At 61.6% G+C, this 27,972-nt stretch overlaps 1 protein-coding gene and 1 long non-coding RNA gene across 4 annotated transcripts; one reads left to right on the top strand and one right to left on the bottom strand.

The window, feature by feature from the left end:
- The first annotated feature begins 259 nt into the window (after positions 1-259).
- Positions 260-27,972, top strand: EVI5L (ecotropic viral integration site 5 like). Of its 3 annotated transcripts, none has more exons than XM_070067530.2 (20): positions 260-439; positions 12,465-12,648; positions 14,070-14,259; positions 14,600-14,824; positions 14,897-14,971; positions 15,437-15,562; positions 16,529-16,672; positions 16,800-16,889; positions 17,683-17,780; positions 17,867-17,927; positions 21,838-21,891; positions 22,571-22,603; positions 23,607-23,747; positions 25,287-25,415; positions 26,428-26,568; positions 26,663-26,818; positions 26,898-27,044; positions 27,131-27,226; positions 27,310-27,405; positions 27,530-27,972. In XM_070067530.2, the coding sequence occupies exons 2-20, from the start codon at positions 12,512-12,514 to the stop codon at positions 27,833-27,835; spliced, it is 2,445 nt and encodes an 814-aa protein (XP_069923631.2). In that variant the 5' UTR covers positions 260-439; positions 12,465-12,511; the 3' UTR covers positions 27,836-27,972. The 3 variants fall into 3 exon arrangements, with proteins under 3 accessions (XP_069923631.2, XP_069923634.2, XP_069923636.2); XM_070067533.2 differs by having other exon boundaries at positions 27,551-27,972; XM_070067535.2 differs by lacking the exon at positions 22,571-22,603 and having other exon boundaries at positions 27,551-27,972.
- LOC149121456 (uncharacterized) lies at positions 22,332-23,648 on the bottom strand. The gene is made up of 3 exons (XR_016223236.1): positions 23,518-23,648; positions 23,052-23,136; positions 22,332-22,457 (listed from the first exon to the last, which is right to left on the bottom strand). It is a non-coding gene; the product is annotated as an uncharacterized LOC149121456 (long non-coding RNA).

Here is a 27,972-nt window from a genome sequence, read left to right on the forward strand (position 1 = left end):
ACACCCCTCACCCCTCACTATTGGTCCTTCCAGCTGTTGATCAACAGGATTCCTCATTTCGATAGGCAAAACAACCCGTCCTTCATCTCTTCCCTTATTTCAATTCGCTTGTCTTTTCAGAGGCGGTAACCTTCTGACCGTAGCCAGGGCCCCCTCTCACGGAATGGCCACGGATTGGGCAAATACCCTGTCACTCTTGGACGGTGGGCGGAGACAGAGTATCTGGGGGCGGTGAATTGGCTGACCGGGCCTCGGGGGCGGGGCAGCGGCTCCTGTCAGCGGGTGAAATGGCAGCAGCGGAGCCGGCGGCGGCCGCGGTCCCGGGGGGCGGCTGAGGGGGCCGGGCCGGGGCTGCGGGGCTAGCGGCTCGGCGGGTATCTGGCAGCGCGGCCCGGGACGGCGAGGCTCCAAACGGGAGATGGCGGCGCGCTCGGTGCAGGTAGGGTGGCGCGGGCCGGGCCTCCCGGGCGCCTGCTCCGGCTGGGCTGGCGGCTCCGCGCTGCGGCCCGTGGGGGCCGGGCAAGACCGCGACTCGGGCCGCCTCGCCCCGGAACCCGCGTCGGGTGCCTCGGCACAACCAGCCTCGATCCTCGGGCCCCGGCGCCCACCACCCTCGTTTCCGATTCCCTCCGGACCCCTCCCCGGGGGGACCCTGCAGCTCTCCCCCCTCCCCCACCATGTCTCCTCCCCGTGAGGCCCCCGCAGGCCCAAGACCCCCGCCCACCCTTTCCACTGACTCTCGAGACCCCTCCCTGGGGTCCCCTGCAGGACTGCCCCATCCCCCACTCCACAGACCCGCCCCCAACAAGCGTCCCCAACCCCGGGCTCCAGGACCCCTGCCCACCCTCTGCCCTGATTCCTCAGGACCCCTCTCACCTGCACAGTTCTTGTCGTCCCGTCCCCCACCCACTCCCGTCTCACCCTTTGCCCCAGACATGCCCCCACCTCTGCCCAAGGAGACGAGCCCCATGGCCCTACCCCTCCTCTCGGACCCTACAGGACCCCTCTCTTGCCTCTGTAACTCAGGATTCCGATCTATCATCATCCTCTGCCCAACCTGCTGGCCTTGCTCCCCCGCAGCCTCCCAGGCCCAAGGGCACCCCTAAAGATCACTCCTGGGGTCCCCCCGGCTCTCTCTGGTGACTCCACACATCCCTATTCTGACCAGTCTAGATCTGGGCTTCCTACAAAATCCACATTCACCTCCCGCCTAGGAGGTTTCCTGAGCCGCCCCCTCCCCGCCCATAGACACGCCCTCGCCACCTGCCTGTCTGAGAGCCCCAAACACACACAGGGGTCCTTTGGATTCCCCCAACACACAGAGAAACTGAGGGGCCTCCACACAGACCCAGGCATTTGGGATTGCACACGCACACTGCCCAGCGCTGCTACAGACACCTCAGATCTTACCTGTCCAGGCCCTCCTGGAGGTCCGGCTCAGACAGTCAGACTGGGGGATGACTGCGCTGTCCCCAGGCGGCCAGCCTGCCCCTCCACACCAGCCTCCCTGAGCCGACACCCGTCCTGGGGCCCTGGAGGGTGGCGGGGTCCCAGTGCCTTGCTGGGAACCTGCCCCAGGCCACTTCCCCTAACCCCATCTCCCCCCACTTTTCCAAAGGGCAGGACACTCTCTCCTGCACCAAAGTGCCCCACTCCCTGATTTGTGCCACCAGCCCCCATCCCTGGGGCTGGGCTGCCCCTGGCCCCAGTCCTGAGGTCTGATCACACTGGCAGGACCAACATGCCGGACCCCATCACACCTGCCGGCCCCCAACGGCTCAGCCAGTGCTGCCGTCCAGGCTGCTCTTCAGGGCTGGCCCCTGACAATCCTCGTGAGTGCTTTCACCCACGACCCAGACGCCACGCCTCCCTTCTCCCCTGGCATTGGAGACCCGCTGGGGCTGGGGCGGGGGCAGCCAGCTCTTTGTGAAGGAGTGTTTTCAGAAGGCAAAAATGCGCTGAAGAGGCTTGGGGTGTTGGGGAGAGGTTGTGATGGTGGCGGGGATGGGCTTCATTTGTGCCCCTCAGCCAAGCTGGGATTGAACCAGAAGACCTGTATCCCCTTGTCTTTCCGGTTTGGATTGGCTCTTCCCGCCGGCCTGGGGTCCCACCTGTGGGCTCCCCAGGGCTTCTGCGGTTGACTGCGGGTGGTTTGGAAGGAACGGCAGGTGGCTTGGCCCCGGCACAAAGGATGAGGCGAGACAGAGGAGAGAGGAGACGACAGAACAGGCGAGACGCTGTGGCTTAGAACTGCAGGGCATGTGGGGCGGTCAGGTGGAAGCCAGCCCCCCTGCGTGGCCTGGCCCCCCGAGCCTGGGGTCTTTCTAACAGCCTGAGCGTGCCGGGAAAGCCCTAGCTGAAGAGCCCTGCTGGCTTCCCCCTGGAGCTTCACTGGCAGATCCTGGACAGCCTTGGGAAAAAGCACATCTGGGCTCAGGCCCTCAGTTTACCCCTCTAGAAAATGGGGCGAGTGAATCCTTAGAAGCAGTACTGTGCTACAGGGGAGCCAGTGGGCTGAGGGTATGGACTTGAGTGTTCGGTGAGCGCCATGGGGAGGAGGCTGTCGCCCCCCTGTGGGTGCTGGTGAACCACGGGCAGCCCTGGTCCCTGGTTGTGCATAAGTGGCACCTTGCTGGGTGATGACCCCCTCTCTGGGGCTGAGCTGGACTGCAGGAAGCAGGCTTGAACTGGGGCTGGGGTGAGAAATGGTTTGTTCTAGAATCTGTAGCCGTGTAGGGACCTCCAGGGAGGACTGAGGAGAGCAGGCGGAGCAGGGGACTGCTGGCCAGCCATGCTGGTGCCCCACGTTGCCCTCTTCCATGACTTTTTCTTTCTTTGAGAGGCAGGCAGGCAGACAGAGAGAGCTCCCTTCTGCTGCTCCTCTCCACAAATGCCCGTGACAACCGGGGCTGGGCCGAGGTGGAAGCCAGGAGTTCGGAATTCAGTTGAGGTGTCCCACGTGAGTGACGGGAACCAAGTTGCTTGAGCTGTCACCCACTGCTTCGCAGGGTCTGTGTTAGCAGGAAGCTGGAGTCAGGAGCCGGAGCTGGGTATGGAGCCCAGGTGCTCCCAGCACGGGCTGCAGCTGTCCCAGCCAGCGTCCCGACAGCCAGGCTAAATGCCTGCCCCGGCAGAAACCCAGGACAAGACTCTGCCCACCTGCTAAAGGAAGGAGTGGCTGAAAAAGACTCCTGGAGGTCACGTGCACAGGAAGCAAACTCCAGAACCTCCCGGGGCGGGACTTTGTAGGGAAGCAGTGGGGTGGGATGGCCCCGGGGGCAGGCTGTGAACCCTGGAGGAACACACAAGGCTCCAGAGAGCTCATGAGGGGTCTCCTAGACCCGGGGACGTGCATCCATGTCTTCGTGTCTGTGCTTTGATGATGAAGGGGTTCAAAGAGGAAGGCATGTTTCAGTTCCCTCGGGCAGAACATAAAAGCCCCAGCACATCCCAGGCATTGAGTCTGGCCTCATCCCCAAGCCCCATCTGGCCCCCCTGAGACAGGAGCTGAAGCCACGTGCTCCACTTACATATTATCTCATTTAACGCTCCCTGGCTCTGGCAAACCAAGCTGGAGGGGCCGGGATCCAGCCTTGCCCTGGCGCTGGCCCCCTGCTGCAGCAGGGAGGCAGGAGACAGGATTCTGTACAGTGCTGCTGCCAGAGCCCAGGAAAAGGGCCCGGCGCGTCCGCAGGCATCGGGAGGGTGCAGCAGGATGACGTGTGGATGCGGTCACCAGGCAGGCGTGGCGGGAAAGGGTGTTCCAGGCAGCAGAAGGGCTTGGCCCGCGGCCCAGAGACAGAAGCAGGCGTGGATCCTCCAGGGGAGTGAGCTTGCCTGTGCCTCCTCGGATGGGCTTCATCCTGCGGGCCTTTGTGTCCTGCACGGGACACGCCTGGAGGGACCCCCCCCCCGCGCCCCCAGCAAAAGGGATCCACAAACCCTCGCCCTTCCCAGGGAGGTCTGGAAGCCAAACGCAGGCAGGAGAAGGAGGGAGGGTGGTTCCAGAGCTAACTCCCGTCCCCTACCCCGGCCCGAGGGTCCCATGGGGGCTCACAGATGAGTCAGTCCCGGGCGAGCCCGGGACGCACAGCAGGTGCTCACCAAAGCCAAGCCTTGTTGGTGTTGGGTCTGCCCTGGAGGGCTCCCAGGGGCAGCACTGGGAGTGATGCTCAGGCAGGACACAGGTGAGGGCTCATCACATGACCTTGTTCACCCTCCCCTCAGGCCCCCACAGCCAGGACAGCTGACTGAGGAGGGCAGAAAAGATCCTGTCGGGGCCTCCAGGGCCCAGAAGGAATTAGGAGGGCTGTAGCCTTTTCCTTGTGCCGTTACAGAGACAGGAACTTGTTATGGTGGCAGAGAGTAAACTGGTAGGAATATAAGACAGGAAACTCTCTGGCTACCCCCAAGAGATTCCTCAGCTTTTAGCCTGAAGCCGCGTGTGGCTTCCCCTGCTTCTGTTGTGACGGATAATAATGAGTGCAGCTGTACTGGGTGTCATCTTTCCACAGGGTCACCACGTACAGGCAGGCCTGCCAAGCAAGGGAGGTTTATTCATGCATTCCACAAATATTAGGTGTCTGATGAGGCAATAGACTCTGGGGACCCACAGTGGGCTGCACAACGCCAGCCCCTGCCTGCATCGAACTTTCCATCCAACAGGGAGTAAACAGCACGGGCCAGGCCCTGTCCCAAGCACCTGGCAGGTATAAACTCTCACTGCTCACAACAAAACCTGTGAGGTGGGGGCCGGTGTTGTGGTGCGGCAGGTAAAGCCACCACCTAGGATGCCAGCACCCCGTATCAGAGTGCAGGCTGGAGCCCCGGCTTCTCTGCTTCCAGTCCATGGGGAGGCGGCGGAAGACGGCCCAAGTCCCTGGGCCCCTGCCACCCATGTGGGAGACCCAGATGGAGTTCTGGGCTCCTGGCTGCTGCAGCCTTCTGGGGCATGAACCAACAGCTAGGTTTCTTTCTCTGTCTCTCCCCCTGTCCCCTTTGTTCTGCCTTTCAAATAAATAAATCTTTTAAAAAATAAATAATAAAAAGAACCTGTGAGGTAGGCACTGTCATTGGACGTCTTTGCAGACAGAGAAACCACGGTTCAAGACAGCACACCAAGGATCAGATAGCTGGAGGAGGAGAGGTTCTCACCAGGAGCCACGGGATCTGGGACAGTTGCCCATGTTCCAAGGCCAAGGAAGCTTCAAGAGCAGTGGAGAAGCAGCTAGAACTGGGGCAAGAGGAGAGCCGTCCGTGACCTCTCAATTCCAGCTGTCATCCTTGTTATCCAAGAGGCCGCTCACTCACTCCCGGCCCAGGAAAAGGACCTGGGATGCTTGGCCAGGCCACCTCCCCAGGAGTCTGCTGGTCAGACTGGACAAATTGGGATTGCGTGGTCTCTCTCAAGGTTTTAGACAGAGAAAGGAGTTGGTGTCCCCAGTAATCCTCAGGGGTAGAGGATCAGATGTGGGAGCAGGGGCCCGGGTCATGCAGGTTTAGCTGCCACTTGGGGTGCCCTCATCCCATATCAGAGTACCAGTTCAAGTCCTGGCTGCTGGACTTCCAATCCAGCTTCCTGCCAATGCGCACTTCTGGGAGGCATAGTAATAGCCCAAGTACTTGTGTCTCTGCCACCCACATGGGAGACCCCAGTGGCATTCTTGGCTCCTGGCTTTTGCCTGGGCTGGCTCTGGCTGTTGCAGGCATTTGGGGGAGTGAAGCAGTGTAGGTGGAAGATTATGCCTATCTCTCTCCATCTCTGTTTCACCACCTCTCTAACTCCCTCTCTGTCACTCGGAGGGAGAGGGCCAGGGAGGGAGCCACGATGGAAAAGGAACTTGGGGTCTTTCCTCCAGCCTCTGAAAATGCCACATGCCAAAAGATGGCTCACGCACACCTGCTCATACTCCCTGTTGGAAAACATCGACTGTGGTTAAAGCCACACAGTGCTCGCTGTTTCACGTGTATCATCCGTAAAGTAAAGAAACGTGGAGAGTGGCAGAGCAGCCGGAGAAGCGGGCAAGGGCTCTGGGAGCAGAAATCCGAGGTCGGCCTGCGCCGCGGCTCACTAGGCTAATCCTCCGTCTTGCAGCACCAGCACACCGGGTTCTAGTCCCGGTCAGGGCACCAGGTTCTGTCCCGGTTGCCCCTCTTCCAGGCCAGCTCTCTGCTGTGGCCAGGGAGTGCAGTGGAGGATGGCCCAAGTCCTTGGGCCCTGCACCCCATAGGAGACCAGGAGAAGCACCTGGCTCCTGCCTTCGGATCAGCGCAGTGCGCAGGCCGCAGCGCGCTGGCTGCGGCGGCCATTGGAGGGTGAACCAATGGCAAAAGGAAGACCTTTCTCTCATCTCTCTCTCACTGTCCACTCTGCCTGTCAAAAAAGAAAGAAGGGAAGGGAAGGGAAGGGAAGGGAAGGGAAGGGAAGGGAAGGGAAGGGAAGGGAAGGGAAGGGAAGGGAAGGGAAGGGAAGGGAAGGGAAGGGAAGGGAAGGGAAGGGAAGGGAAGGGAAGGGAAGGGAAGGGAAGGGAAGGGAAGGGAAGGGAAGGGAAGGGAAGGGAAGGGAAGGGAAGGGAAGGGAAGGGAAGGGAAGGGAAGGGAAGGGAAGGGAAGGGAAGGGAAGGGAAGGGAAGGGAAGGGAAGGGAAGGGAAGGGAAGGGAAGGGAAGGGAAGGGAAGGGAAGGGAAGGGAAGGGAAGGGAAGGGAAGGGAAGGGAAGGGAAGGGAAGGGAAGGGAAGGGAAGGGAAGGGAAGGGAAGGGAAGGGAAGGGAAGGGAAGGGAAGGGAAGGGAAGGGAAGGGAAGGGAAGGGAAGGGAAGGGAAAGGGAAGGGAAGGGAAGGGAAGGGAAGGGAAGGGATCCGAGGTCAAGTCCCTTTCCGGCTGCGGCCAAGTGGAGGCCCCCGGGAGTGAGCTTCGGCTCCATATGACATGGCATTGCTTTTGTTTCCTCCTCTCTGCACTGCTACAGAATTATTTCTTACATGTATTTATAAAAAAAAAAAAAGTAGCATTTGTTTTGTAGAACGGTATTATACTTACAGTAAAATGGAGAAGGTAGCACAGAGAGCCCCCATACACCTCCTAGCCACTTTGTGGCTGCCTCACCGTGAGACTTTATTCACTGACACCTGCCATTGGCTCAGATGTCCTGAGATTTTTCCCTAACGTCCTTTTTCTGTCCCAGGACCACCCCACCCTCCAAGATCTCACATGATGCTTTTTGTCAAGAAAGAGACAGAGAAATAGAGATTTCCCATCCACTAGTTCACTCCTCAAATGCCCACAAAGCTGAGGTTGAGCAAACTAAAGACAGGAACCAAGAACGCCACCAAGGTTTCCCATGTGGGTAACAGGAACCCAAGTACTTGAGCCATCCCCTGCTGCCTCTCAGGGTCTGCGTTAGCAGGAAGCTGAGATAAGAAATGAAGCCAGGACTTGAACCCAAGCTCTCCGTGGCAGGACATGGGGGCATCTGAACAGCTAGGCCACGTGCCTGCAATGTGACCTTTGACCTTAGTCACCACATCTCCTTAGGCTCCTTTGGTGGTTTCTCAGACTCTCCTTGTTTTTGGTGACCTTGACCGTTTTGAGGAGGCCTGATCAAGTGGCTTGTAGAATCTCCCCTAATCTGAGTTTGTGGATGTTTTTCTCTTGGTTAGACTGGGGTGATGGATTTGGAGAAAGGGAGACAGAGAGGCGAGGGGTGCATCTCACATCCTGTTGGGAGCACGTGATTCCCACGTGACCATCACCGTGGACGTTGACCTTGATCGGCCAGCTGAGCAGCACAAGAACGTTTGTCTTTGTTCATGCACCGAATGTCTGCTGAGCACCTACTGCATGCCAGATGGTGCACTAGGACCTTGGCGTAGGAGCTAAGGTCAGCCCTGGCCCTGGAAGCACTCAGGAGCCCGTAGAGCAGGCAGGCACAGAAGTCACTGACGTGGAGCGTGTGTTGGCCTGGGGTTTAGGGTTGGGTGCTGGAGGGAGGGGGTTGACAGGAACGATTGCACAGAAAGGATGCCCAAACCAGAGCCTGGGCGGTGCCTTCTCCACAGAGGGGTAGCACGTGCAGGCCCTGCGGGAGGAAACCCATGTGTGGGTGCAGAGGGCTGAGCTGAGGGAAGGGGCGAGGCTGAGGAGGTCATGTGCACTCTGCAGAGAGTCTGGGCTCCACCCCGCCCAGAGGAGCTGCCACAAGGTGGTGGTTTTGTTTTTAAACTTTTTAAAAAAAGATGTATATATTTATCTAAAAGCATTACAGGGAGAGAAAGGGAGAGAGAGAGAGAGATCGTCCATCTACTGGTTCATGCCCCCAGATGGTAGCAATAGCTGGGGCTAAGTCAGGTCAATTCCAGGATCCAGGAACCCCATCCGGGTCTTCCACACAGGGAGCAGGAGCTAAAGCACTGGGGCCATCTTTCGTTGCATTCTCAGGCGCATTCACAGGGAGCTGGATCAGAAGCAGCGCAGCCGGGACTCAAGCTGGTGCCATGTTGGATGCCAGTGTCACAGGTGGCAGTTTACCCCATTGCACCACAATACCCTCCCCCTGCCCTTTTTAAAAGTATGAGTTTTATTTTGTATTTGAGAGGCAGAGGGAGAGAGTTCACTCCTACCCACTGGTTCACTCCCCGAATGCCCACGATGGGACTGGCTAGGGCCAATGCTGGAAGCTGGGAGTTGAGTCCAGGCCTCCTGCGTGGGTGGCAGGGACTCAGGTACTGGGTGGCACTGCCTCCCGGGGTCTACATGAGCAGGAAGCTCGAGCCAAGAATCCGTCCCCAGCACTCGGAAGTGGAGCATGGGCGTCTTAACCACTAGGCCAGATACCCTGCTCCAGCGTTTTGGGCAAGTGGGTGGGGTGGCTAGAGCGGCAGGTCTCTGTGGTTCTGGTGGCCCCAGAGACATCAGAAGTGAAAGAGACAATAGAAGAGGCCGGCGCCGCGGCTCACTAGGCTAATCCTCCGCCTAGCGGCGCCGGCACACCGGGTTCTAGTCCCGGTCGGGGCTCCGGATTCTGTCCCGGTTGCCCCTCTTCCAGGCCAGCTCTCTGCTGTGGCCCAGGAGTGCAGTGGAGGATGGCCCAAGTGCTTGGGCCCTGCACCCGCATGGGAGACCAGGAGAAGCACCTAGCTCCTGCCATCGGATCAGCGCAGTGCGCTGGCCGCAGCGGCCATTGGAGGGTGAACCAATGGCAAAAAGGAAGACCTTACTCTGTGTCTCTCTCTCTCACTGTCCACTCTGCCTGTCAAAAAAAAAAAAAAAAAATAGAAGAAGACCAGAGGTGGGAGGTGGCCTTAGGACAGTGGCTGTGGGACTGGAGCATTCAGATAGCAGACCAGACTATGTGAGAGGGAAGGAGCAGAGGGCTTGGGTGACCGTCTCCTGATCTCTTCCCCGCCCCCCCCCGCCCCCCCCCCCCCGGTGCTCCAGGAGGGCAGGGGCCACAGAAGCACGTGGAGGGCTGGCGGGAGGGGGGCGGGGCAGAGGCTGTGATGGAATAGCTAGGGAACTGCAGTCTTGGCCGGTGCTCGGGAGAAAGGAAACAGCCAGAAATGAGGGCTTCACAATCGCAGACATGGTTGGCCATCGAAGCCCTGAGAGCGAGATCCTCAAGGGCACGCAAGGCCAAGATCAAGGGCATGACCTGCGGAGGAAGAGGCACCACACAGCAGACCTCGAAGGCCTGGCCAGGGTAGGCAGTCTCTCCTTAGCCAGGCGGGGAGGGGACTTCAGGGAAGAGGACCCAGGACCCCGAGAGAGGGGAAGGGAGGTCCAAGATGCCCAGCAGCCCGCCTCCACTCCTGCAGCCTGGTCCAGTGCCAGAGCAGCGGGCTGCCCTGGGCAACTGTGGCAGGTGGCAGTGCGGGCAGGGACCCCCTCTCAATGACAGGTGCAGCAGAAGCAGAGTATCAGAGTTGAGGGCGTGGGAGACCAGGGCCGGTCTGTGCACAGTGGGCGTGGCTGTGTGCCGAGAGGATAGGCCTTGCCCATCTGGCTCTGCTGCACGCTCCAGCCTACAGCAGCGTCCAGCCCTCAGACAGCCCTTGGCTGTGCTGGCCTCGTGTGGGACATAGTGCTGTGGAGAAGGCAGCAGGGCCACCCTCGGGACCAGGACAGCAGCAAACCAGCCCCTAGTGCAAACCCACTGGCTCCCAGAGTGGCATGGTCTGAACAGTGTGTGCCTGTGTGTGTATGAGTGTGCATGGTGTGGGTGGGGGTGTTATGAGAGTGTGCATGTGAGGGAGTGAGAGAAGAGTCTATGGGAGTGTGTATGTGTGTATAAGTTGACTAAGCATGTATGCATCATATGAATGCATGTGTGTAGGTCCAAGTGTGTGTGCTGCTTCACACGTGTCTCTAAGTACATGTGTGTGAGTGTGCACACACATGCACATGCACACACAGGCTTCCAGAAGGCTGGGCAGTGTTTGGACAGTCTGGGAAGAGTCAGAAAGCTCTGGAGGGCTCAGGAGGACTCCAGGCTACGAATGCCAGCTGTGTGTTTTTAAGTTGTCCTACCTCCTACATGCAACATGCCTTCATATGCAATAACAGCCCCACCAACTCGGCCAGCGCTGGCCCCTGGGCTTGGGGTTGAGCCATTCTCTGAGGCTCCTTAGGGGGAACAGGGTGAGGCCAATGCACCCTGAGGCTGGGTCTCCTGGCTCAGCAGTGCGAGGGTGGTCCTGGCCACTGCCCTGGCCACATGTGGTCCTCTGAGCTCTCGAGACTCCCCCAGCCCTGCTGTGGCTTTGAGATTCTGGCCCTGGCCTCCACCTCCTGCCCTCCCTGCCCAGAGAGATCCCTGGATCCTTGCTGTGCTGTTCTGTCTACAACCTGGCACTGGCCCAGCAGGCTGTGAGTGGACCTTGACTCCATGGGAGGCCCCGAGCACCCCCACTGTCACTTTGCAGAAATTATTCATTCCTGGTCAGGCTCAAGGGTAGGTGGTCCCTGGCAAGCTGGGCAATGGGAGGGTCCCTGCCACCCCCAAAGCCCAGTGCCCTAAGCACCCAACTGACAGGAAGAGCCAGTGGCCCTGTGGAGCCACTGAATAACTGGGGAAGGAGGATTCAGGCCCACCCCATGACCAAACAACCCCAGACAGGAGGACTGGGATCGTGTACACGGCCAGGGGCAGGTCCAGGGTTCCTGTGGGCCCTGGGGTGTGGGCTGGGGACTGAATCTGGACTACGGGAAGGAGTCTGAGGATGGCCAGGCAGGTGTCAAGTGGTCTGCCCTCATCCTGTCCCTGTCCCCTCTGCAGGGACGCTGGCAGCCACTCCCTTCTCAGGCCAGCATGCTAGCCTGGGCTTCCCAAGACTGGGCAGGAGGAACACCTGGGGAACACCGTCCCCAGCCCTCACCTTCCCCCCCAGAACCATTTCTAGCTCTAGAACCTCCCCTGGGGTTCCATGGCCATGGCAGAACCCAGGAGCCCTGGCTCCCCTGGAGACCACAGCCCTGGCCTTGGTGGGACAATAATGACTTGTTGGGCGTCATGGAGCGCCAGGCAGTATTCTAAGCACTCAATGTGCCACAGCCTGCTTGGTTTTCAGGGCCACCCTCCAAGAGAGGTGCTGTAAGATCTCAGTCTTTGAAGACCAAGAGAAGCCTAGTGGCTGGCCCTGGGTTACCCAGCCACACTTCAGACCCAGGTCCATCTGAGCCTGGAGCCTGACATGGTTCTCACCCGCCTCCTGCCAGACTGGCACAAAGCAGGAGTCCAGTGTCCTTGAAGCCCCCCAGAAGGGTCGGGCCAGGCCACCCCAGGAAGAACAGGAGAAATGCGCCCAGCACAAGGCAGGCAAAAGCCCCAGCTCCCCTCCCAGCCTGCAGCTCTGGCCCTGCACCCACCAGGGCACTGACTCCCACCTCTGTGGTGTGTCCCTGGCTTCCTGGCCCACAGGGAGTCGGTTCTTCCGGCCGCTGGCAGTGGTGAACAATTACCAGCAGAAAGGAACCGCTTGGGCGGTGCCAGCAGCCCACTTTGTTTGATGAGATGGGGAAGGTCAGGTGCTGAGGCAGGGCTCACAGGGCAGCTGCAGCTGGGCACAGGGACCAAGCCGTGAGAGAGGGCCGCAGAAGCGGGGGCTCCTACAGCCCCAAGGCCCCTGCAGGGTCGCTGGGACCCCGAGTGACAAGGAGCCCCACCCTGGGCCATGCAGCAGACTCAGGGTGTGGAGCTAAGACTCGGCCTTCATGGTGGGACAGCTCAGGTCCAGGCATCTGGCCTGGCCCCACAGACAGGGATCCTAGTAGCCAGGCAAGGAGCCGACACAGCTGTCAGCTGGACTGGGTGCATGGGAACGAGGGGTGCATGGAGGGGATGGGCCAGAGGTGGCAAGCTTGGGGGAGGAAGTGTCGCAGGGGAGGGCAAGCAGGCTGGGCTGGCCCAGGGCCGGCAGCTTGGGGTGAGCACCCACCCAATGCCAACCACACGTGTCTCTGGCCCTCAGATAGAACTGTGACCCAGTCCCACTCCGAGAGGACCAGCCTGCCCACCATGGCGAGCCCCACTCTGAGCCCCGACTCCTCGTCCCAGGAGGCCCTGTCAGCCCCCACCTGCTCCCCCACCTCGGACTCTGAAAACCTCAGCCCCGATGAGCTGGAGCTGCTGGCCAAGCTCGAAGAGCAGAACCGGTGAGTGGGGGCTGGGGCCCGGGGAAGGGCCTCAGGGGTGCACAAGTCCCTGGGCCCCTTCATACTCAGAGCTGGGCTGAGCCCTGGACAAGGTAGCAGCTCGCACCCTCCCAACCACGGCTGGACAGCTAGGCCCCTGTTCAGATGAGGAGAGCCAGGGTCTGAGAGGTCAGGTGACTCCAGGCAAGAGGCTAAAACCTGCACCTCTGGAGCCAGGCCTCCTGCTGCACCCTCAGGCCTGCCCCCTGAGCAACTTCAAATAAAAGTGTTGTTATTACTCAGGTATAGCGACACCCACAGGTCCCTGACACCCCTGCCATGGAAAAGAGTTTGTTGCCAAGAGGAAGGGGCACAGCACAGGCAGAGCCGCACAGGGAAGGCCCAGGGCTGGCAAGGAGCAGAGCAAGTGCAGGCAGAGCCTTTATTGTGGTTCCCAGGGAAGGAACAGGCGAGGCGGGGGAGCCGCATTGTCATTCCCAAGTCTGGATCATTGCAGCAGGCTGGGGCCCAGGGCTGCCCAAGGTATCTGGTTACCCGGCCCTGGGGTGACTGGGGCAGTTGAATCATGGCACAGAATGTGAGAGGAGAGTCTGAGGGAGGAGGCGGCTGGGGTGTGGGCTGGGACTGGTCGGTTTACAGATGCAAGGTGCACCGGTACATGAGTCCCTTACTGCTTTTAGCAACTAACCAGCCTTGCAAGGGGCCCCATCTGTCAGAAGCATCAGAAACACATGGTTAATACAAGGATATTTCAAAATGCTTGGGAGATGAAATTAAAAGGTAAATATCTGGAGCTGGTATTTGGCCAAGTGGTTGAGATACCCACATCCCCTGTTGGAGTAGTGGGGTTCAATTTCCGGCTCACTCTGCAAATGGTTACGACAACCACATCTGAACCAAGCCAAAGCCAGGAGCAAGGAACTCCATCCGGATCTCCACATGGGTGACAGGGGTCCAAGCACTTGGGCCATCATCCACTGACTCCCCAGGTGCATTAGCAGGGAGCTGGAGCAGAAGTGGAGTAGCTGGGACTGGAACCTATGTTCTGATATGGGATGCCCACTTTGGAATAGGCAACTTACATGTCTGCATCCCAATGCTAGCCCCAAAAATTATCTTTAAAAAATGTACTTATTTATTTGAAAAGCAGAATTATATAGGGGGTGAGGAGAGAGAGATTGACCTTCCATACACTGGTTCACTCTCTAAATGGCCACAGTGGCCAGGGCAGGGCCAGACAGAAGCCAAGAGCCTGGAACTCTACCACACCAAGGGGCTAAGGTGAGGACCTTGGTTCTGAGAGGTCAGGTCATGGGCCAAGGTCACTCAGCAAAACTGACCCAGACCGATGCCTGGAGCCCTCCCAGAGACCCCAGCTCCAGGGAGTCACGGGAGCCACTGCCAATGCCCTTCCCACCCAGGCTCCTGGAAGCCGACTCCAAGTCCATGCGTTCCATGAATGGCTCCCGGCGGAACAGCGGCTCCTCGCTGGTGTCCAGCTCCTCGGCCTCCTCCAACCTGAGCCACCTGGAGGAGGACACGTGGATCCTGTGGGGCCGGATTGCCAACGAGTGGGAGGAGTGGCGGCGCCGGAAGGAGAAGCTGCTCAAGGTGGCGGGGGCCGGGAGGCCAGGCAGGCAGAGCGGGTGGGCAGCCGGCATGGTCACCCAGCCACTGGGCAATGCCAGCGTCTGCTAGCGGCGCTTTGGGGGCGTCCTGCCGGGACACGGGGACAGGAGGGAGTGAGGGGCGGGGCTTTCTGCACCGCATTGGCCTCTAAGGACTGGGGACTCTCCCCGCGTGGCGCGGCACAGTGGCTTGGAAGAACTCTGAGCCAGAGGCCGCGTGTGGACAAGTCACACCCAAGGGGCTCGGCTGGGTGGCCCGGGGAAGCCTGCTTAGGACGGAGTCCAGCCCCGGCCTCCCGCTCCCTTCCCCGCCCTGCGCCCAGGAGCTCATCCGCAAGGGCATCCCACACCACTTCCGGGCCATCGTGTGGCAGCTCCTGTGCAGCGCCACGGACATGCCCGTCAAGAACCAGTACTCGGAGCTGCTCAAGATGTCCTCGCCGTGCGAGAAGCTGATCCGAAGGGACATCGCGCGCACCTACCCGGAGCACGAGTTCTTCAAGGGCCAGGACAGCCTGGGCCAGGAAGTGCTCTTCAACGTCATGAAGGTGGGGCGGGGCTCCCCTGCCCTCGGCCCGCCCCCTGGGCCCCTGCGCTCATGACGCACCCTTCCTCCCCAGGCCTATTCCCTGGTCGACCGGGAGGTGGGCTACTGCCAGGGCAGTGCCTTCATCGTGGGCCTGCTCCTCATGCAGGTAGGCTGCCTGGGCCAGACCAGCCAGGGTCCCCACCCACCCACCCACCCATGTCCGCCAATGCTCAGGACACAGAGGGGCCGGGCGCCTGCCCAGGACAGAGACAGTGGCTCCCAGGGCTGGTCAGCTTGGACTTAAGGCAGCCAGCACAGTGCTCGTGGGGCCTGCGAGTTTCCTCCAGAGAAACCAGGTGGGAGAAGAGGGGCAGCTGGGAGGAGACAGGAGCGTGACACAAGCAGGTGGATGAGACTGTGGGCTATGGCAACGGTCAGGCCCAACCCCAGCTTCCCTGTTTCCTGCCAGGTGGCCATCCGTGACACGGGGTGGCTGCATTTACCAGTGGTAATGTGTTGTGAGGGTAGCGAGGTACAGTCCCTGTCCAGCAGATGTAAAGGGGACAGAAACAGGCTGCTGTGTACACAGCGACCAGGTCTGCAGGCCTCCCCGCCCCGCCCCTCCCCCCAGATGCCCGAGGAGGAGGCCTTCTGTGTGTTCGTGCGGCTGATGCAGGAGTACCGGCTGCGGGAGCTCTTCAAGCCCAGCATGGCCGAGCTGGGGCTCTGCATCTACCAGTTCGAGTACATGCTGCAGGTGAGCGCGCAGGGCCAAGTCCAGGCCCGGGAAAGCGCACCCAGCTCGGGAAGGGGCTCCTGTCCCCCGGCAGGCTTCACGGCAGTGCTCTGGAGGATGCTGGCGGCAGAGAGGGGGCTGCCCACTTATGTGGGGGCTCCCAGAAATGGTCATGCAGAAGGGGAGGCCCGGCTGCCTCGGACACATGACCACGGCCCGCCCCGAGTCCCCGGTGGCAGCAGCCGTGCAAGTGTTGTCTGCCTGCCCCTGCTGATTCCCGGGAAGCCGCAGACACTCTGTGTATAAATAGCAGCCCCCACAGAGCCGCTCCGTGTTACACACACACGTGCTCTCTCTGTCTCTCATACTCTCGCCAGCCCGCTCCAGAAGCCGGCAGCAGGTGGGCTGTGCAATTAGGGTGCACCTGGAAGTCAGTGCCCAATAGGGCCACAAACAAGGCCTGCGGGGGAGAAGCAGTGACCCCACCCCAGGCCAGAGAGCCCCTCCTTCCTGGGGGAGCCCCGAGGTCTTCACACCATCCCCAGCCTCAGTTTCCCCAGTGGCCTGCCACTTCCCAGCCTTCTGAAGTTCAGGGCAACCAAGCACTGCTGTGTCCAGCGCTTTGTGCGAGGGGCCATGGATGCCACAGGATGAGCTCCCACAGGCCTGTGGGCCCCATCCTGCCTCGCTGCACCTTTGCCCCTCTGGGTGACTCTAAGGAATGACTAAGTCTGAGGAGTTCCCCACTGGGGTCAGGAGAACCCCATGGGCTTCTGGGAGTGGAGCAGTCAGTTAGCACCTGCCCGGGTGGGCTCCCAACACGGGGTAGCTGCTTTGGCTCCGGCCACCTGGTGCTACTCGGTTCTCTGAGATGCTATGGTTTCCCCCAAGCACCGGGAGGGGAGCTGTGGGCTGCCTGGGGTGTGGCAGAGGCACTGAGACCCAGCACCCCCTCACCATGCGGTCTGGCCTTGCCCCTCCCCGCAGGAGCAGCTCCCGGACCTCAACACCCACTTCCGCTCGCAGAGCTTCCACACGTCCATGTATGCCTCGTCCTGGTTCCTCACGCTCTTCCTCACCACCTTCCCGCTGCCCGTCGCCACGCGCGTCTTCGATATCTTCATGTATGAGGTGGGAGCCAGCAGGCCACTCCCCCACCCAGTCCTCTGTATGAAGCGAGTCATGCTGGGCCGGGCGGGGGTCTGGGTTCCTGGAGGCCCTGGGACAGGCTCACTGCTGCTTGCCTCGTCCCTCACAGGGGCTGGAGATCGTGTTCCGGGTGGGCCTCGCCCTGCTGCAGGTGAACCAGACGGAGCTGATGCAGCTGGACATGGAGGGCATGTCCCAGGTGGGCCAGGAGGGCGGCGAGGGTGCGCTGCACCCCACAGGGCCCTGGGCACAGGAGTGGGGGCGCTTGGACGTCCCTGGTCCCGTCCTCCCCATTCTGTCCTTGCCTCGGCCTGGCGGCAGTGACACCGGAAAACGCAGGTCCAAGCCCTGGGAGGCCCCACCCCTCCCTCCTGTCTCTGCTCTGGGTCCCCCTGGCCCACGAGCAAAGCGTGACCCTGGCCCAACCCCAAGGCTCTGGTGCCATTTCCACCTCAGCCACCCAGCCTGGCCTGCCCCTCGCCGCTGCTTCCCAGCCTGCAGGCCCCTGCCCCTCCCGGCATCACCCAGCTGGTGCTTCAGGAAGAATGCACAAAGCCACGGTTGTGCCTGGGAACACGGGCGTCCATTGTCTGCAGCTGCTGGAGGAGGCCAGCTGGGCTGGGAATGGGGGCCACGTCCACCCACTCACCTTAACCCTTTGCAGAGCCCCTCCGTGAGGTCTCCTCTGCTCAGTCCCTACCCAGCCCCAGCCTTCCTCCTCACACATCCCCCCAGCCTCCCTGTCCCCTGCAAACCAAAGCCCTGGCTACAGGTGGCTCAGCAAGGTCAACCCTCCCCTCTCCCCCATTCTCGCCTCTCACTCTCCACATTCATTCATTCACACCACAGCAACCCAGGCCCTGTGCGGGGGACATGAGCTTGCCCCAGGCAGACAAGTCCCTGCCCTCTGCCAGGGCAGCAGGACACTGCAGGGGTCAGGTGGCCCCCGGCGGCCAGGACCCGGGTGCCGGTGACCACCTGTGTCCTCACAGTACTTCCAGAGGGTGATCCCCCACCAGTTCGACAGCTGCCCGGACAAGCTGGTGCTCAAGGCCTACCAGGTCAAGTACAACCCCAAGAAGATGAAGAGGTCGGTGCTGGGCAGCCAGGAGCCAGGGAGGAAAGGGGCGTCCCCGGGGGCGGGACAGTGACCCCGTGGGCCCTGTCCCTTTGCAGGCTGGAGAAGGAGTATGCAGCCATGAAGAGCAAGGAGATGGAGGAGCAGATTGAGATCAAAGTGAGTCCAGAAGCAGGGGCCAGGGCTACAGTGTTTTTTTTGGGGGGGTCCCCTAACTCCAGAGTTGGCTGCAAGAGGGTGGCCTTGCCCAGCACATGGTCCTCAGGGTCTGGGAAGGTGGTCCCTGGCCCAGCTGGCCCTCCTCTCACTTGCCAGGCCAGGAAGAGAGTGCCTGCCCCAGGTGGTCATTCTCCCTGCAAGTGACACAGCCGTAAACTGGACAGTCATGGTCCCTGCCCTCGTGGGGCCCTCCATGTCACTGACACCACGTGGGTTCTCTGCAGAGTGCTCTGGATACAAACATGCAGGAAGAAGGTGGGGTGGACTAGGGCGGCGCCCCACCCCCAGGGAGTCCATGCAAAAGGCCTGAGGCCACAGTGTGTGTAGGGGGAGGGAATTTGAGGGATCACTAGAAGGCCACGGGGCGGGGGGGCCCAAGACGAGGGGGTGAAGGGGGAGAGTTGAGGCAGGCGACAGGCTGTGTAGGCCAGGGTATGGATACCCACCAGCCTCCTGGTTCCCTGGTGCCTGGCCCACCAGCCCCAGTTCCCTGAGCCCTCAAAGACTCGGAGCCTGGGCTCCCCACTCTTGCCTGTCTTCTGTTTCATTGCTCCAAACGTCTTTTTAGTCATTCGCTCAACAAGCATTTATTGAGCACTTGCTGTTTGCCCAAGTCACAGCCAGGACTGAAGTCCCCAAGGTCCAGCTGGGGGAACAGATACAGACAGAGACCCCAACACAGCCTCTGTCCTCTCCAGGGGCAGAGCCACACAGCAGCCAAGACGGGCGTCCATCAGACCCGGGTTCAAATCCCAGCGGCACGGCCGAGCAGCTGTAGGATCTTGGGAGGCAAACTCACCTCCCTGAGCCTCAGTGTTCCCTTCTGCATAATGGGGATGACGTTTGCTCCCCTGTTCAAGTTATTATTATTACTCTTAGCAGCAGCAGCCCCGCTGCCTCTAGAGAGACGGGGATAGAACCTAGGTTAGAATCCGGGTCACCTGTCACCCACACCCGAGGAGGAATCAAAGGTCCTGGCCCTGCCTGTAGATTTTCCAGAAACAGCTCTGTATCCGGAGTGTTGGAGCATCTCCTTTTCCCAGGCCTGGCAACATAACTGCTGTACCCGTCCAGAGGTGCATGTCGGTCTTGCTCACGTACGAATGAGAGCCTGCTTGCATCTTGTGAACATGAGGGTGCAGCACCAGGCAAAGACGCAGCAGGCCCCCCAGCCTTGGGCCCAGCCTGGCGGCTTCCCAGGAGAGGGATGCGAGAGCCCCAGAGGCCTCCAAGGGTCAGCCAGAGTCTCTCAGCCCTGCCCTTCACCCTTTGACCTTTAGCCTGTTCTAAGATGTCACGGGGATTTGTCTTCATCGGGGAAGGCAAGGTGATGGACACGGGAGAAGCGTTTCTTACAGCCCCCAAGAGGAGGCGGCTGGCCATGCCAGGCTGGGGCCAATTGGTGGACCCTTAGTGGGAGACATGGCGGTATGTGCAGGGGCGGGGCCAGAGTCTGGAGTGTGGTTTGGGTGAAGTGAGGCAGGGTAGGCAGGTGGAGCAGGCTGAAGATTGGATAGCTTGCGTGATTTCTGCAGCTATGGGCTGGAGGGGTCACCCCCAGTTTCCTGGTACCTAGAACTGGGGTGACTTGTGATTTAAAAGAAGGCAGCTGAGAGACTGGGCTCCACACTGGTGGGTTTATATACAGGTGGACTTCAAAAAGTCTGTGGGAAAATGATATTAAAAGACAAACTTATTTTGGTGCAAAAAAAAAAACCACAAATATTTTGAAACTTGTGCATAGTTATTTTCAAGACACGCATTTTCCATGAACTTTTTGGAGAACCCATGTAGGAAGGTATCCTCCCAGGCAGGCCATGCGTGTGCTGTCTAGGCCACCCCTCCTGAATGCCCAAGGCCCAGATGGCAACACATCATACCACTTTTTTGTTTTTTTCCAAGATTTATTTGTTTATTTGGAAGGCAGAGTTTCAAAGAGAAAGAGAGAGAGAGAGAGATCTTTCCTTCCTTGGTTCACTCCTCAAAGGGCCACAACAGCCAGGGCTAAGCCAGGCAGAAGCCAAGAGCTTCATCCAGATCTCCCACATGGGTGCAGGCACCCAAGCCTGTGGGCTCTCTTCAGCTGCTTTCCCAGGTGCATGAGCAGGGAGCTGGATGGGAAGTGCAGCAGCTGGGACTCGAACGGGGCTCAGATAAGATGCTAACACCACAGGCAGTAGCTTAACCTGCTACATCACAATGCCAGCCCCATGTCATACAATTTTCAAAAATTAAAATCAAGGGGCCTTCTTCCGATCCAGCTCTCTGCTGTGGCCTGGGAAAGCAGTAGAAGATGGCCCGAGTCCTTGGGCCCCTGTACCTGCTTGGAGACCAGGAGAAGCTCCTGGCTCCTGGCTTCGGATCAGCGCAGCTCCAGCCATTGCGGCCATCTGGGGAGTGAACCAGCAGAAGGAAGACCTTTCTCTCTATCTCTCCCTCTCACTGTCTGTAACTCTACCTCTCAAATAAATAAATAAAAATCTTAACCAAAAAAAATTAAAATCAAGGGGCTGTGCCAAACACCTGTGCCCACCCTATGCAGCTTCATTCATTCATTCATTCATTCGCTCCCATTTCCCTTTGGTAGAAGCAGGGAAAAGGGGCATTGTGGGTCAGGACTGTCCCCCTCCCCCAACCATGGCTCTGCTTGCTGCAGTGACCAGTTGAGGCCAGAAAGAGGGCAGAGCACCGCAGGGGCCCAGGGTCTGGGGCCCATGTGCCTGAAACAGCTCTGGCCCCACAGATCTGGGAGGCTCAGGCAAGGCCTTTCTCCAGCACAAGTGAGTCCAGCTGCCTCCTGGGAATGTCCTGGGTGTTCCAGAAACAAGCCAGGAAGTGTGCGGTATGGCCCACACTGATCCCAACTGTTTCTGGACCTGCTCGGCAATGGGTCTGCAGCACACACTAGAGGCTTCTCCCAAAACACCTCAGACAGACGCAAGTGTGGGCTAGCAATAGGTGTGGGAAGAGGGTGCCCACCCCAGAGCATTCCCATCATTTTTACTGAACAAAGATGTGCTTTTAAATTTTATTTTTTAAAAGATTTATTTCTTTGAAAGGCAGAGTTACAGAGAGTGAGAGAAGGAGAGAGATCTCCCATTTGCTGGTTCACTCCCTAAATAGCCACAATGGAAACCAGGAACCTGAAACTCCATCTGAGTCTCCCATGTGGGTGGCAGGGCCCCAAGCACTTGGGCCACCCCTCTGCTGCTTTCCCAGGTGCATTAGCAAGGAGCTGGGTCAGAAGTGGAGCAGCCAGGGCTCAAAACAGTGCCCCAGTGTGGGATACCAGCATCACAGGTGGCAGCTTAACCCACTGCACCACAATTTTATTTGAAAGGCAGTGTGAGAGAGAAAGGGAGAAAGAAAGAGAGAGAGAAAGGGAGAGAGAGAGAGAGAGAGAGATCTACCAAATGGCTGCAGTGGCCAGGCTGAATGCAGGAGCCTGGAACAGCGTCCAGGTCTCCCACATGGGTGGCAGGGGTCCAAGTACGTGGCATATCATCCACTACTTTCCCAGGCACATTAGTAGGAAGCCAGATCAGAAGTGGAGTTGCCAGGACTTGAGCCAGGACTCCGATATGGTTCAATCTGAGTGGCAGGTGGTGGCTTAGCCTGCGGCACCACAACACCAGCCCTACAAGACTTGTTATTTTTTTTTTTTTATAATGGGCCATTCTGAAGAGGCGTTTCCTGATTGAAATTGTTGACCCAGGACCTTACGATGCTGGTCTTGTCTCACTTGGCGGTAGCCTGGTCCCAGAGAGGACCCTCATCAGCAGTGGGCGAATGGGGGTCTGGTGCACAGACATGGGGGGCAGGCTCTGACATGTCCTCCCCCACCCCATAGAGGCTTCGGACGGAGAACCGGCTCCTGAAGCAGCGGATTGAGACCCTGGAGAAGGTGAGGGGTCTGTCCAGCAGCCAGAGGCCAGCCAGCCCCCCTGCCCCTCCGCCCCGGGCACAGACCCCACACTGAGTCTGTGGGCTCTGAGATCGGGCTGCCCCAGCACTGGGGGCTCTGGGGGAGCTCACTGGCCCTGTGATTGACCTGGGGTTAGGGCCGGGTTTAAACCTCAGGAACTGCAAACATCGCTCCCAGGCTGCTTGCGGCTGAGGAGGGAGGAGGCAGAACTAAGGGGGAGCCTGTCCATGGCTCCCCAGCCTGTAATTTGAAAGTGCTGCCCCCAAAAGAAGGAAAGAAAGGAGGTAGAATACAGGAGAAGGGGCGCCCTTGCCACAGGTGCTTGGGGGTGGGCAGCGTTGACCCTGGACCCCTCGTGGGGAAAGATGGGGCCCCGCGCCTCCTGCTCTTCCCTGTGGTTTCCCAGCCCTGGGGCCTCCCCACCCTCGTGCTCACGCAGGGACCCTCTCCAGGACGGAGCTGGCTCTGGCTTTGGTCTTCCTGCGGCTCCTCTCCTGCTGGTTTTCTGGCCTTCACTCCTCTCTCCTGCTTGTAGACGTAGTCCACTGCGTTAGTGACAAGTGGTTCTTGTCTGTCTCTCCCCTCTCCTGTCCCCGCGCCTTCCGCTCTGCCTCCTCCCCCTGTCGCTGGGAACCCCCCTGGCCCGCCCGCCGGGTAGGAGAGCGCTGCTCTGGCTGATAGGTTAATCCAGGTACTGTAGCATGTTGTCTGTTTCCTCCCTGGCCCCTTCCCAGGCCCCTGCACACAAACAGCCAGTAACCGCCTCTTCCCCGCCGCTGCCATTCTGGCCTGGCGCGTGCATGGGGGCAGTGGGGGGGCCGCTTCTGGGGACATAGCGGCTTTCCCCAGGGGGCAGGGGGCTGAGTGGAGAGCAAGTGGGACTTGCGTGGCGGGGGTGGGGGTCGGGATGCGTGCCTGGGTGTCTGGCTGTGAACGCACAAGCACGTGGACAGGAAGCTCCCTCCCTCCCTCCAGGGCACTCAGGGGTCCAGGACACATCAGCTTTGGGCCCTGGCTGGTGCCCTGCCCTGCACTCGCACACATGCACACGCGCACACATGCAGACACACACAAGCGCTGCTGGCCCTCACGCTGCGCCTCTGCTGCTCCTGCAAGGTTCGCTACCTCCTCTCACTCACCTGCTTCTCCTGCTGCCGCCTCTTGAATGGCTTTAGCTGGAAGCTTCCCCTGCCACCTGATGGCGCCGAGCCTGGCATGTGGGCTCTGATCGGGTGGGGGACAGAGGACGAGGTGGAGGGAGAGGGGGGCCTCAGCCCCAGGCACAAGGAGGCCCCTGCCACCCTCACCAGCAGAGCCGGGCACACAGGGGCAGAGGCAGTCTCTGCTGTGCCCTTGGCCCTGAAGAAGGACTTGGTTCTGCTCCCGGCTGGAGCAGAGACCAAGAGCCAGAATTGGAGGGGGGAGGGAGGGGCGGTATGACAGCTGGCGGGTAGAGCCACAGCCATTCCCCATCGGAGCCTGGCGGAGCCTGGGCCCCATGGCGGGTCCTTGGTTCCTCCAGGTGTCCTGTTCGTCCCCGGGTGCAGTGGGGTGCCCATCCCAGGCTCTGACTGTGGGCCGCCACGCCCCTCTCGCTTCCCGCACCTCCGTCCTCTCCGGGTTTCCCTTGGAGGCCCAAGGCAGGGCCCGGGGTGGGAGCGGAGGATCATGGCGCCTGTCCTCGGTGTCCTCAGGGGCAGGTGACCCGGGCGCAAGAAGCGGAGGAGAACTACGTCATCAAGCGGGAGCTGGCGGTGGTGCGGCAGCAGTGCAGCTCGGCGGCGGAGGACCTGCAGAAGGCGCAGAGCACCATCCGCCAGCTGCAGGAGCAGCAGGTGCCCGGGCGGGTGGGCGGTGCCCCGCGGCCACGCCCCCTGCCCTGCCTGGCAGCCTTCAGGGATGCGCTGGGCTCCGCTCGGCCTCAGCCCCTGGCCTTCCTGTTCCATAGGGGAGTGGGTGGTGGGGTACCCAAAGACCACCCCTCAGCCCCGCGCAGCCCCTCAGCGACGGCCTGTGGTTTCCATGTCCCGCGGCCGGATGGGGTGTCCGCCTTGCGATCCCCCAGAGCAGGGCCCCAGGAAAGGGGACTTAACTCCCGAGGGGAAGCCCTTCCATCTCCCCTGTAGCCTGGGAGCTGGGACAAGGGAGGAGGGAGGAGGCTCCTTCCTGCCAGGTGGGAGCAGCGCGTGGGATGTGGCCTGGCTGCCGCGGGGCATGAGCTCCGGGTGGCTCTCTTGCACATGGCTGTGTTGCTGGCACTGCGGCCCCACCGCACCCTGAGCACAACCGATGGGGAAACTGAGGCTGGGCTGATTTCACCCACAGCGGCCAGGCAGAGGGGCTTTATTTATTTATTTAAAAGGCAGAGTTACTGGGGGAGAGAGAGAGCGAGCAAGCGAGGTCTTCCATCTGCTGATGGTCACAATGGCTGGTGCTGGTGCTGGGCCAGGCCAAAACCGGGAGCCAGGAGCTCCATTCAGGTCTCCCATGTGTGTGGCAGGGGCCCAAGCACTTGGACCATCTTCCACTGCCTTCCCAGGCGCACTAGCAGGGAGCTGGGTCAGAAGTGGGGCACGTGGGAACCGGGCCCACGTGGGAAGCTGGCATTGCAGGAGGTGTGTTAGCCTGCTGTGCCCCAACGCTAGCCCCTCAAAGAGACTGTAACGGCACCCCTGAGCTGTGTCCCCTGGAGGGAACAGGGCACATCCTCAGCCCAGAGGATGGCTGCAGGCAGAGGGTGCCCCGGGGGTCCAGCCTGGCAGGGGCTCCCCTGGGGCCTGGAGCTCATCTGGGCCAGTGGGGAGCAATGACACCCAGGGGTCTCCGAGCCCCACAGCGGGGAGAGCACAGGGAGCAGGGGGCCCATGAAGGCTGGGAAGAGGTCATGGCCAGGGCCTGGGGCAGCAAGAGGGAGCCACAGCCCCCACCCCAGGGGCCAGGCCTCTGTCACCAGGCCCAAGTGGCAGCCAGAACTTCAGAACTACCGTCCATGTCCCACTGGGGCCCCTCTGAGAAGCCTTCTGGGATCCCAGCAAGCTCTTCCCCACCCGTCCCTGCTGTGAGCTGGGTAGGGCGCAGGGAGAGGAAGGAGTTTGAGGTACAGGATGTGCAGCCCCAGCCCTGCCCCTGCCAGCCCCATTGTGCGGCAAGGACACAGGCATTCTTCAGGTGCCCATCCTCCACTCCACCCAGGATCCGGGGAGCCACAGTCTCAGGCATCCCTCAGGGCGCAGCCTGGGGCCAGAGAAGGTCCTGTGCAGGACTTCCACTCCATGCGCCCCACTGCCAGGACCTGCAGGCATAGAGGTGGTCAGCCCAGGATGCCCCATGCCTGTCCCTCTCCCAGGGCTCATAGCAGCCCTCTGCCTCCCCAGGACAACCCACGCCTCACTGAGGACTTCGTGGCCCACCTGGAAACGGAGCTGGAGCAGTCAAGGCTGCGGGAGACCGAGACTCTGGGGGCCCTGCGGGAGATGCAGGACAAAGTCCTGGACATGGAAAAGGTGTGACGTGGGGACAGGGAGGGGCGGTGCACAGTGAGGCCCTAGCCAAGGGGAAGGGGCTGCCAGGGCAACTCTCCCCACCCCACCCTGACCCCAGGCGGTCTGTGCCCAGCGGGTGTCCCCCACCTGCTGCTCCCCAGGCCAGCCTGCCTCTGCCTACAGTCCCCATGAGAGGGCCCGGGGGACAGGAAGTTGTCCCTCTCACCCCCAGACCTTCCCAAGCCCTACACACAAGGACACGCACCTGCCCAGGGGTGCGAGGCATGGCTGCAGCAGGGAGACAGCTTCCCTGAGCTTCCTGAATTCCCCACCGTGCCCTGAGCCCTGGGATGGAGGGAGGGGGAGGGCAGGAAGGGAAGGCCCAAGCCCATCAGGGCTACCCCCCACCCAGGGAGAGACTGGGGTGCGCCCTCTGCTGCCCGTAGGCCTGGAAGGACCACCAGGCCTCTGGGTTCAGCCCAGACCCCTCCCCCACGACCCTGCTGCAGCTGTGGGAGGGCCATCAGCTCCCAGTGCCCATCACAAACCCAGAGCTGGGCCCTTCTTGCCTCCCTCCCCTGGGCAGGGGTGGGGGATGTGCATCCCATAGAACCCACCCCCTTCCACTCCCAGACCCAAGCAAGGACCTGCTCCAAGGGGCACAAATGCTCTGTGGCTGAGCCTGGGGGCTCCAGGACAGGGCCCAGCCTTTCCCCAGGGAAAGGGGCTGCCTGGCCTGGCTTGGCCCGGCAGTGACCTCAGTCTCTACTGGGGCTGCTGACTCCAGGGGCGGTGGGCACCTGGCCTGGCCCCTCACTCCCGCAGCCTGCCTGGTATTAGCAGGAGCGTTGATAGAGGACCCACAAAGTATAGGGGGGCCAAGACAGCCCTGCGGGGGACAGCGCTGCTGTTACACCCATCTTCCAGAGGGAGCGCTCCATGGGCCTGGGGCAGCTTCCCGGGTACTGCTGGCCCTGGCTCCTGCCCTCCGCGGGGAGGCCCCCCAGGGCCCTGACCACCCCTGTGCCCCCAGAGGAACAGCTCGCTGCCGGACGAGAACAACGTGGCGCGGCTGCAGGATGAGGTGAAGGCGCTCAAGGTGCGGGAAGGGGAGGCGGTGGCGTCGGCGCGGGAGCTGAAGCTGCAGCTGCAGGAGCTCTCGGACACCTGGCAGGTGAGGGCCCCGGGCGGGCGCCTCCTCGTGCCGTCCCCGCCACGCAAGTCCCTAGCCCGCGGCTGACCGCCGGCCTGCGGGACCCTGCCTCCAGGCCCACCTGTCCCGCGGCGGCCGCTGGAAGGAGTCCCCGCGGAAGCTGGTCCCAGGCGAGCTGCAGGACGAGCTGATGAGCGTGCGTCTGCGCGAGGCGCAGGCCCTGGCCGAGGGCCGCGAGCTGCGGCAGCGCGTGGTGGAGCTGGAGACGCAGGTGGGCCTCGGGGGACTCGGCGGCGCCGGCCGGCCCCTCGGCCGGATCCTGACCGTCGTCCTTCCTCCCTCCCTCCCAGGACCACATCCACCGCAACCTGCTGAACCGCGTGGAGGCGGAGCGCGCGGCGCTGCAGGAGAAGCTGCAGTACCTGGCGGCGCAGAACAAGGGGCTGCAGACGCAGCTCAGCGAGAGCCGCCGCAAGCAGGCCGAGGCCGAGTGCAAGGTGCACTCCCCCCCTACCCGCGGCCTGTCCCCGCCCCCACCCCGCGCCGCGCCCTTGACCGCCCCTCTCCCCACTTCCGCCCGCAGAGCAAGGAGGAGGTGATGGCCGTGCGCCTGCGGGAGGCCGACAGCATGGCCGCGGTGGCCGAGATGCGGCAGCGCATCGCCGAGCTGGAGATCCAGGTGGGCGTCCGGGGGCGGGGCCGGGCCCGGGGGGCGGGGCTGGGCCCTGCGCTGACCCCGGGTGCCCCGCCCCGCCCCCGCAGAGGGAGGAGGGCCGCATCCAGGGCCAGCTGAACCACTCGGACTCGTCGCAGTACATCCGCGAGCTCAAGGACCAGATTCAGGAGCTGAAGGCCGAGGTGAGCGCGGGGCGGCCCCGGCCGGCGCGGGGATGCCGGTGACAGGCGGGGTCCTTGCCCTGGGGAGGCGGGCGCCTGGCAGGCCGGCCGGCTCCCGCGTGAGCACGTCGGTGCACGCCTCCAGCGCGCCGGTCCCCCGCCCCAGGTGCGGCTGCTGAAGGGCCCGCCGACCTTCGAGGACCCGCTGCCCTTCGACGGGCTGAGCCTGGCGCGGCACCTGGACGAGGACTCGCTGCCGTCGTCCGACGAGGAGCTGCTCGGCGTGGGCGTGGGCGTGGGCGCGGCGCTGCAGGACGCGCTCTACCCGCTGTCCCCGCGCGACGCGCGCTTCTTCCGCCGTCTGGAGCGGCCGGCCAAGGACAGCGAGGGCAGCTCGGACAGCGACGCCGACGAGCTGGCCGCGCCTTACAGCCAGGGCCTGGACAATTGAGCGCGTGGCCCGCGCGCCGCAGCCGCTGAGGGTCGCCCTGGGACGGGGCCGCTCCGCCCGCCGAGCGCGCCCAACGAACTCCACGGGCTCCGTGGTGCCGTCCGCCCTGGGGCTCGGCGGCGGGCAGGGCCCCCGCA

Source organism: Oryctolagus cuniculus, chromosome 16 (assembly GCF_051225735.1).
Source record: "Oryctolagus cuniculus isolate XC-2025 breed Fujian yellow rabbit chromosome 16, ASM5122573v1, whole genome shotgun sequence".
Lineage (NCBI taxonomy): Eukaryota > Metazoa > Chordata > Mammalia > Lagomorpha > Leporidae > Oryctolagus > Oryctolagus cuniculus.

Excerpts from the sequence above, each read along its gene's own strand:
- EVI5L (XM_070067530.2), top strand. The coding sequence starts at position 12,512 with ATGGCGAGCCCCACTCTGAGCCCCGACTCCTCGTCCCAGGAGGCCCTG. Across the intron at positions 15,563-16,528 it reads AGTTCGAGTACATGCTGCAG|GAGCAGCTCCCGGACCTCAA; the intron begins GTGAGCGCGCAG and ends CCCTCCCCGCAG. Across the intron at positions 17,928-21,837 it reads AGGAGCAGATTGAGATCAAA|AGGCTTCGGACGGAGAACCG; the intron begins GTGAGTCCAGAA and ends CCCACCCCATAG.